This window comes from Oncorhynchus keta, chromosome 22 (genome assembly GCF_023373465.1).
Source record: "Oncorhynchus keta strain PuntledgeMale-10-30-2019 chromosome 22, Oket_V2, whole genome shotgun sequence".
In the NCBI taxonomy this organism is placed as follows: domain Eukaryota; kingdom Metazoa; phylum Chordata; class Actinopteri; order Salmoniformes; family Salmonidae; genus Oncorhynchus; species Oncorhynchus keta.
Genome location: NC_068442.1, coordinates 16,012,774 through 16,022,799, shown reverse-complemented (window position 1 = coordinate 16,022,799; position 10,026 = coordinate 16,012,774). Strand labels below are relative to the sequence as shown.

The following is a 10,026-nucleotide window of genomic DNA, read 5'->3' as shown; positions in this document are numbered from 1 at the left end:
TTCTGTCCTTGTGCTGCGGACTTCTTGCCGTCCTAGAAATACACAAGATTGTGTCGTCTGATTCAATTAATGAACTTTTTCATTGTCTATCGGGATGCTCAAATGCACTTTGTTCAAGTTTCACTTGATGAGCAGTTTATTAGTTGAATCAATTGTTTCAGTAGGTTAGACCTAAAGCCTGCACCCTAAAGTGCTCCAGGGTTGGTGAGGGGTGACGATGTTGCACTGTGTGAAATGCAGCCCTAATAACCATATCCCCAAAACATGTTAATGAACTGGAGGTATAAAAAGGTGACTGAATATGGGAACACTGTCAATCCTTTCACTTCAAAACACTACAATAGAATAAAGAGTAAACTTATTATGATGTGTAGGATATAAAAAAATAGTTCCCAGCAATTTATTGGTTTTGGCATCAGTGCCTTCTTCACGGTATCTCCAGCAGTGTGATGCCGAAACGTTGGTTTACCCAATAAATTACTGGAAGCTTACATGTGTTTGGAGTTTGCCAGAAAGGCATTTCACTGAACTTGTGCATGTGACATTGAAATGTGTATGTATGTATATACACTGCTCAAAAAAATAAAGGGAAAACTAAAATAACACATCCTAGATCTGAATGAATGATGTTGCAGGCAGCAGAACGTTCTCCACGGCGTCTCCAGACTGTCACGTCTGTCACATGTGCTCAGTGTGAACCTGCTTTCATCTGTGAAGAGCACAGGGCGCCAGTGGTGAATTTGCCAATCTTGGTGTTCTCTGGAAAATGCCAAACGTCCTGCACGGTGTTGGGCTGTAAGCACAACCCCCACCTGTGGACGTCGGGCCCTCATACCACCCTCATGGAGTCTGTTTCTGACCGTTTGAGCAGAAACATGCACATTTGTGGCCTGCTGGAGGTCATTTTGCAGGGCTCTGGCAGTACTCCTCCTTCTCCTCCTTGCACAAAGGCGGAGGTAGCGGTCCTGCTGCTGGGTTGTTGCCCTCCTACGGCCTCCTCCACGTCTCCTGATGTACTGGCCTGTCTCCTGGTAGCGTCTCCATGCTCTGGACACTACGCTGACAGACACAGCAAACCTTCTTGCCACATTTTGCATTGATGTGCCATCCTGGATGAGCTGCACAACCTGAGCCAGTTGTGTGGGTTGTAGACTCCGTCTCATGCTACCACTAGAGTAAAAGCACCACCAGCATTCAAAAGTGACCAAAACATCAGCCAGGAAGCATAGGAACTGAGAAGTGGTCTGTGGTCCCCACCTGCAGAACCACTCCATTGTTGTGGGTGTCTTGCTAAATGCCTATAATTTCCACCTGTTGTCTATTCCATTTGCACAACAGCATGTGAAATGTATTGTCAATCAGTGTTGCTTCCTAAGTGGACCGTTTGATTTCACAGAAGTGTGATTGACTTGGCGTTACATTGTGTTGTTTATGTGTTCCCTTTATTTTTTTGAGCAGTGTACAAAGCCTACAGTTTACTCACCATTAGTCAGCACCTCTACTAACTTTTTGGGGTGTGCAAGCTCTTGCTTTTCACTAAACTTATGGTGTGACATCACCTGAATGAGAACCAAAGCATTGGCAGAATGATTCCATAAGAATCCATATCAGCTATAGACAGAATCGGCATAAGGAACAATGAAACTTGAATTTGTTTCTCATGTTAATACTCAGACTGTACAATGTGAGATGTGCAATATTTCTGCACTATTTGAAGACGGACCGGACTGAACTGAAGCTCAACAGGGGAAACCAAATGTTTCTGTTTTCAAGCATTATTATAAAGTAGCCTAAAGTGTGTTTTGTAGCTCTTCACTTTATTTTGAGCAATACCTTTTATGTACACTGCTGCACACCACTTTTTTCATTTGAATTCATAATCCTATATACGTAAACAGTTTGGGAATATAAATCTTTCCTAATAAATTAAGTCTGATAATTCTTTCACGAATTCCTCCACCACTAGGGGCCAGCAAAAAAAAATCGCCTTGGTTTGCCAGTTCCGCATGCCCTCTTTTTTAAACTTCTGCTCAAGAATTTGTTTGGCCTCTTCAACTAACCCGATTCAATATGGTGGGTACTCAAACATTTACAACCCCACTAAATCTATCGTCATCGGCGCTTTTTAACCAGCCGTAATGGTATTTACTTCTGTAATAGTAACATGTTGGATGTGTTATACAATCACATTGACATATTGAGTTGGAATGCCGTTCCTGGCAGTTTTTATGAACAATTTAATGTAGTGTTCCCCGAGATGCTAACGGAAGAAGCAGTACGCTGGCATTTGGCTGTCCATGAACAACCTCGTTTTCCATATCTTGATTTGATTAGAATCAGTAGAGAGAACTGGCAGTGCCTTCAATGTTGCACAATCATCCGATGTGTGTTTAGTGGTGTTGCACCTAGGTATAAGTTGTGTGTAAGGAATTGCATTTCATTCGTGATACTGATAAACATAACTGGTTAGTTGGCTAACTAACGGTACCTTATTGCCAAATCATCCTAGTTAACCTTAGCTAGGGGTCTAGCTACCGGTAGTTATTTATCCATGTACAGTACTAGCCTGCTAGTTATGATTAATCACTGGTGTAACTAGTCATGACTTCCATTTACTAGCCAGGTACCTCGCTAGTTAGCCAGTATACACAGTTGCAACCCAGATAACTACTAACGTTACAAGTAGTAACGGTATTGGGTTAGCTAGTTACGATTTTGCGTTTCTGGTTAGTAAGCTAAATGTAGGTTGCATGTCAGCCGTGGGAATACTGAAACCTACAATTTCAGCAGCTTCTGTACTTTAATTTCTTACATTAAACCCTGTATCGAAAGTGCCTATGGTGTTGATTTAAGTGGCCAGGTCATTGATAGTACAAGGAAAAGTGAAATGAGAGCCTTTCCCGTGTTTGATGGGTCCTCAATCCCAACTGAACCCTGGTTCTCTCAGACATTTTAAATGTGGAGAATTTTGGCCATTATGAGCATTCGGGAAACTGAAAGTCATTTGCACAACAGGGACGAGTCAGGACTAAGACGGTGAAAAAGGCCGCCCGGGTCATCATTGAGAAGTACTACACCAGGCTGGGAAATGACTTCCACACCAACAAGAGGGTGTGCGAGGAGATCGCAATCATCCCCAGCAAGAAGCTGCGCAACAAGATAGCTGGGTGAGTCTTTCGTTAGACATATGGTCTATGTTTAGAGCATAGAAGGGGACCAAGTCAGCAATGTTTCTCAACCATTTATCTTGGTGGCACCACTGTCCTTTTGAACAGATTCAATCTTTAGACCCGTGACTTTGAAGAAGTCAGATTTGGCTGTATGTATTCTTTTTAAAGGATAACCATAACTTGTAATTTGATCACACCATGGTAGTGTTTCTGGGTAAGTGGGCATTTTGTATATGTGAATAAGATGGGGTGGCATGTACATAAACATGATTAAGGTGGTTGTGTTTGAGATGGATTGTTTAGGGGTTTCCCCTTTGTACTGAGATCTTTATGGATGCTATGGGATGAGGCACTATCACATTGGACTATAAATATACATACAGACACACACACACCCCATACTGTCATCAGGATACCAACACCACTGAGCTGCATAACATGACATAAAATTATTTTACATTGCTCTTCCCCTTTTAATTTGTTGTGCTGAATGACTCATGTTTAGACATTGCTTGAACTTCAGACCGTTTCCACGGTTACCCCATGGATATTCAGTCTTGATGAAATCTGCCTGAAAAAGACTCAGGAGTCTCTACAAGCCAGAATGTTGAATACAATTATCTTTACACTTTACCGGTTGTCTGTGCTGTTGGTCTTTTTGACAGTAGGAGGTGGAGATGGGGTATCCACAGAAAAGTGTTTGTCTGACTTTTTGCCGCGCCTATAGGTTTTGTTGCTTGTTTTTTTTTCAATCTCCTGACGCATTGTACTTGATGCACAATATATGTAACTATAATATGTAAATGATAGCCGAATGTAACCTTAAAGTAGTTGACCAAAGCACGTTTCCTCTCCATCTGTTGGAGCTGTTTGTGAAATTTGCCAGCTGATTGTGTGGGACAACGTTCGGTTCGTCTCGGCCATATTGTGCAAGTGTTTTTCGCATGCGAAAAACAGATAAACAGACCAGTGTACTGAAGGTTGGGTTGATGACGATTCCCTTTGGATATTTTGTCTGATTACCCCCGAAATGGGGACAAAATCAGCAGACAACGGGTAAAGTTGAAATTAAGTTTGTTCATAGGACTTGTAGTAGGACTGTTCGGTAATGCTGAGCCGACATGATAGAGATGAGAGTAAGTATTTCTCTCTTGGATTCTAAAAGAAGCTAGTCTACGCTGTGTTTTGTGGCTGGTGTTGCCTATGGATTGAATTTGAGCTTATGTCAACATAAAGCATATTGGTCAACCCTGAAGTAGCTCATTCATTACATTTGTTCATTTAATTAACATTGACTATGCTGCAGTTCAATCAGGTTGGAGTTCAACACTACTTGTAATAGCATGGGTGAATCACAGCCAGTCTGCTGCACTGGCTTGGAGGGACTGACTCAGTCATTCTATCATATCCCTGACCTAGCTAATTATTGCTAGTTCGCCACTTAAAACCCTGTATCGAAAGTGATTATGGCATGACTGTTGCCATAATCATTGATAGTACAGGAACAGTGATTTTTGAAAGCTTTTCCCGTGTTTGTTGGCATACCTGTTCCTGTCAAACCCTGTATCTTTCAAACATCTTCTACGTCCGCAACAATCTAAACTTGTGTGAAACCTCATTCTCATGTTAGGCTAGTTTTTAGTGATCTTGCAATTTAAAAAATGTAATTAAAAAATAAAAACTGGTGTGATCCAATGCTGTGACAATTGTGAAGTTGAATGTGAATGAACTGGATTCTTGATTGTGCACTCAGGTATGTGACCCATCTCATGAAGCGCATCCAGAGGGGCCCCGTCAGAGGCATCTCCATCAAGCTCCAGGAGGAGGAGAGGGAGAGGAGGGACAACTACGTCCCAGAGGTAAGTGTGCCCCCACCCACACAGGGCTTAAAAATAACTTTAGATTTACAAAAATCTACCAACCACAGTTTTTACCAGCCAAAATATATTTTTTAAACAATTTTTTTTAAACAAATGTATTGTGGTACATTGCTGAATTTAATATTATGTGACCTTTTAACCAAAATATCAGACACATTTTCAACTGCCCCTTTAAGGTTACCATGGTAACGGGGCCGTCAGTCATGTGCCTGTGAGAACCTCACTAGTAGAGGCCGACAATGTCTCTTTGCTAGCTGTCGAAGCAAACTCAAACATTGACAGCTTGAAAAACCAGCACACTGGTCTTGCTTGTATCACTACTCTTTATTAAGCTTTACTTATCGGCCTTCAAGCTCTGGCGAAGGCCTTGAGGCCGATACGTAAAGCATAATAAAGAGCAGTGATGCTAGCAAGAGTGGGTTTGTTCTTTTTTCTCATCTTATTAAATTGTTAAAGGTCTAACACCATGGGCCAAAGACGCAAGGAGCCTCTTTACACAATATACTGAACCAAAATATAAACAAAACATGCCAAAATCAAGTAAGTCAATTGAAATAAATTAATTGGGCCCTAATCTATGGATTTCATATGACTGGTAATACAGTTGGAAACAGATACCTTCTTTTTTTTTAAAGTAGGGGCGTGGATCAGAAAACCAGTCAGTATCTGGTGTGACCACTATTTGCCTCGTGCATTGCGGCATCTCCTTCGCATAGAGTCGATCAGGCTGTTGATTGTGGAATGTTGTCCCACTCCTCTTTAATGGCTGTGTGAAGTTTCTGGATATTGGCGAGAACTGGAACACACTGTCGTACAGGTTGATCCAGAGCATGCCAAACATGCGCAATGGGTGACATATCTGATGAGTATGCAGGCCATGGAAGAACTGGGACATTTTCAGCTTCCATGAATTGTATACAGGGGTTGTGCATTATCATGCTGAAACATGAGGTAATTGCGGCAGATGAATGGTACAACAATGGGCCTCAGGATCTCATCACGGTACCGCTGTGCATTCACATTGCCATCGATTAAAATGCAATTGTGTTTGTTATCCTTAGCTTATGCCTGCCCATAGCCTCAACGCCACCATTGTGCACTCTGTTCACAACATTAACATCAGCAAACCTCTCGCACACACAACGCCATACACGTGGTCTGCGGTTCTGAGGCAGGTTGGACGTACTACCAAATTCTCTATAACAACGTTGGAGGCGGCTTATTTTAGAGAAATCAACGTTAAATTCTCTGGCAACAGCACTGGTGGATATTCCTGCAGTCAGCATGCCAATTGCACGCTACCTCAACTTGAGACATCTGAGGCATTGTGCTGTGACAAAACAGCACATTTTAAGTGGCCTTTTATTGTCCCCAGCACAAGGTGCACCTGTGCAATGAGAATGCTGTTTAATCAGCTTCTTGATATGCTACACCTGTCAGGTGGATGGATTGTCTTGGCAGAAGATAACTGCTCTCAAACTGGGATGTAACCAAATTTGTGCCCAAATTTTTAAAGAAATAAGCTTTTTGTGCGTATGAAAGATTTATGGGATACTTAAGCTCATGAAACATGGGACCAACACTTTACATGTTGCGTTTATATTTGTGTTCAATGTAACATTCATTCATTATCACTGGTATTGACAATGGAAGGGTGCTGGTCTCTGATCCAATATTTTGTACACTATCTCCTGCTGTTGTGGCCTTGAAGTAAAATGCTGCACCGATATGCTACTGTATAAAACACATGTGGTCTCTCAACCCTCCATCTGCAGAGCTATTGGGTGTGCAGGCTTTTTATCTAGCCCTGCTCAAACATACCAGTGTCAGCTTATCAAGGTCCTGTTGAGCAGCTGATTTTTACAATGTTGTGTGTTCGAGCAGGGCCATTTAAAAAAAGCCTGCACACCCAGTAGCTCTCCTGGAGTCTCCTGGAGGAGGGTTGGCCACCCTGAAACATTACATTTATAACCAAATACGTTTTATGTCATAAAATAATTCCCTCATTCAGTGAACCAGAGATCAAATGGCTAAGGTGGGCGAGGTAGCTAACTAAGATGTTCATCTATTTGTAAGGTTCAAATATTGTATTCACTTCTTGACAGCATTGGAGTTACTTGTCAATTAGGCAATTCTAAGAATATATATTTTTAACTTGGTCAGAATTACATGGCTAGTATTGAATAGAGGAGAATTCTAACCAATTTTGAGCGCTCCGTCATTATTTTACCTGCTGCGTAAATGTCTCTCACTCCTCTGGCAATGGCCCACTGGCACACGGAGGTGATGCATACACAATGAATGACCAGGATTTTCATTAGCTATAACTGGGCAAATAACTCACTAGCTCGCAATGAATATCAACAAATGTGCACACGCGGCTAAACTCGCTTTGATCTCAAAAACGCATCTTGCGAATGACTACATGATTGAAAGAATGCTCGTGCCTGTCAATGCAGGTCTACAATAATTGCATCCAGAAGACAGTGATCCAATTTTTATCAGAGAGCTTGTTTGTTTGATATACTGTTTTTACATGTTTTTTTTCGTCCAACTTAAATCTATTCTTCTTGTCTGACTATTTTATTTTTTTCCCCCGGGCAAGTGGACAAGCGTTAATGTCAAGCCCTGATAGCTATGCATGCTTCTACTTTGCCTAGGCACCATAAGATGCATTCTCATAAACTGCTTTTAGTCATCAAACATCGCCTTGCGCTGCTGCCATTGGGAATCTTAAATCTATAGTTGGGATAGGATGTGACACCTTTTGATTCAAATCTGAAATTCTTTTTGATTTTCTCTGTATCGAAAGTGACTATGGCATGAATGTTGCCATTAAAATTTCAGGAGTAGTGATCTTGAAAGCTTTTCCCGTGTTTGTTGGAATACCTGTTCCTGTCAAACCCTGTATGCCCTGTTGAATTGGTGTCATGTGGCAGTGTTGCCTGTTTAACATGCACACTATTAATACATTGTTTTGTGGACAGCGCTGACATGCCATTAGCGCAGTAACTAAATCTTTGTTTTTGTTTCCAGGTGTCTGCACTCGACCAGGAGATAATCGAGGTTGACCCAGACACCAAGGAGATGCTCAAGCTACTGGTAAGTCCCTCACAGGCAGCTACTTTTGGTGTCTTATTGATGACTATATGTGCAGTGTGAAGATGACACCTTGGTTTTAACCCTGTATAAAAAGTGACAAAGGCATGATTGTTGCCATAGTCATTGATAGTACAGGAACCATGACTGAGATTTTCCCATGTTTGTTGGAATAGCAGTACCTGTCAAACCCTGCATCTTTAAAATATCTTCCACGTCCTCCCCAGTCTTAACTTCAGGGTGAAACTACTCGGCATTACGAGACCAGTCTTCTGCGATTTACATTGTTAGCATTAAACTGTGGTGTATTCTGGTGGTAACTTGTTGGTGAAATTAGATTTTATCAGGACTTTGGCAGTTTGTCGAACCTGCAAGTCACCCAGCCAACTGTCGGAATGAACTTCAAGACACCAAGAGGAGTCTAGGCATTTGTCATATCGCTTAATAATAAAATAAAAAAGTACACAAAAAGCAGTGTTTCCTAGTGGTGTTGCTGTTTAGAACATGGATGGGCAACGGATGGAGAAAGTGACACACCACTCTGGTCCCAGAGGACTGGAGTTACCCATTCCTGGTTAAGAACAAGTAGAAACGCATGAGTGCACACTCCAGGATAATTGGTATTTTAACCATTTTCAGAAAGGGGAAAGCAATAATCATGCTATGTGGGAAAATAGGATATGTGCTTAGTCCTCGTTCATGTGCTTGTTTCAATTGGCCGACCTGTCATTGCAGGCTTTGTGTAATAAGGTTGGGTTCCTATACATATGTCTAGTATTACTCATTCACTGCTACAGCAGCATTGTGAAGTGAGATTAACATAACTTTACATTTGAGAGCTCTTGAGTTAGTACTGTGCACAGTACTGTTAAAATCTTTGTAGGGTTTTGGATTGAGTGGATTAGAACAAACATTCCATTTGACCCATGAAGTTTAAAACTCAGTTCCCTCTATGATCAAATGGCATCTTTACATTTTGCACTTCCACTTATGTGAACATTGAAAGACATGATTATATTCCATTATTTACAATTATTTGTTTATAGAAAAACATGACTAAGTAGTTTTAGATCAATTAAGTTTGTGCATTTTCACTTGGTTCTTCAGTAAGAAGACCTATTGTAAACCCTCTAGAATTGAATGACCCCTGAAAATAATAGCTAGGTAAACATATTACACTCAGCAAACATAGCAAAATGGGAAGATAGGTTGACATCTGCACACTTCAGTCAACCATCTAGAGAAAATCACTCAAAAATGTGTCTACTACTAAGATAGAAGACAACCGACTAGTAGCCATACCACCTATCCCACTGCTGATTTACCTCTGAAGCTTAACAGTTTTGGACTTGCTCAATCCATGGATGAGAGATCAGATAGAAGTGGTGTTAGAAGGCCAGTAGGGGTGACTCTTTCCTCTGGTCTCTTCGTGGTTTTTATTTTTGCAGATGTGTCTATATGACAGTCTTCAAGCTCACAGATAAAAGGCCCCATTTCATGCTACATCCCTTTTTTTTCATGGGCTGTGATGAATAGCGTACCCTGGTGTCCACTGGCAGGTTATGGGTCTGGTGAAGTGATGTGGATTTGAAAGGGGTGCACCAGGCCAATCAGTAGAGATTGAGAAAGGGGAGGGGGGTTATCAGACCATATCTGAAATGATAGCAGACACAAACCACAATACCCTTGGGATCTGGTTTTCATATCCCATCTGCACCCTATTGGAACTTTGGTGGAACTATATTGTATAGCAAATACCAGGTAATCACTAAGAATATATGACATGGTAAAATGGTTATTGCACAGTTAAAGTAACCTATTTTATACTTTATTTTTAGGTATTCAATAACACAAGCACCACTGGTAGCAGGTAGAAC

The 10,026-nt window shown here is 41.3% G+C and overlaps 1 protein-coding gene and 2 non-coding genes across 4 annotated transcripts; all 3 read left to right on the top strand.

Annotated features, from left to right (window-relative positions):
* Positions 1 to 1,947: 1,947 nt before the first annotated feature.
* LOC118401123 (40S ribosomal protein S17) lies at positions 1,948 to 8,620 on the top strand. 2 transcript variants are annotated; one of them, XM_035798375.1, is made up of 5 exons: positions 1,948 to 2,073; positions 3,016 to 3,167; positions 4,924 to 5,029; positions 8,087 to 8,152; positions 8,497 to 8,620. In XM_035798375.1, the coding sequence occupies exons 1-5, from the start codon at positions 2,071 to 2,073 to the stop codon at positions 8,572 to 8,574; spliced, it is 405 nt and encodes a 134-aa protein (XP_035654268.1). In that variant the 5' UTR covers positions 1,948 to 2,070; the 3' UTR covers positions 8,575 to 8,620. The 2 variants fall into 2 exon arrangements, with proteins under 2 accessions (XP_035654268.1, XP_035654269.1); XM_035798376.2 differs by lacking the exon at positions 1,948 to 2,073 and adding an exon at positions 2,120 to 2,141.
* LOC118401602 (small nucleolar RNA SNORA71) lies at positions 2,819 to 2,950 on the top strand. The gene has a single exon (XR_004829294.1). It is a non-coding gene; the product is annotated as a small nucleolar RNA SNORA71 (small nucleolar RNA).
* On the top strand, positions 4,618 to 4,747 carry LOC118401601 (small nucleolar RNA SNORA71). The gene has a single exon (XR_004829293.1). It is a non-coding gene; the product is annotated as a small nucleolar RNA SNORA71 (small nucleolar RNA).
* Positions 8,621 to 10,026: the final 1,406 nt, after the last annotated feature.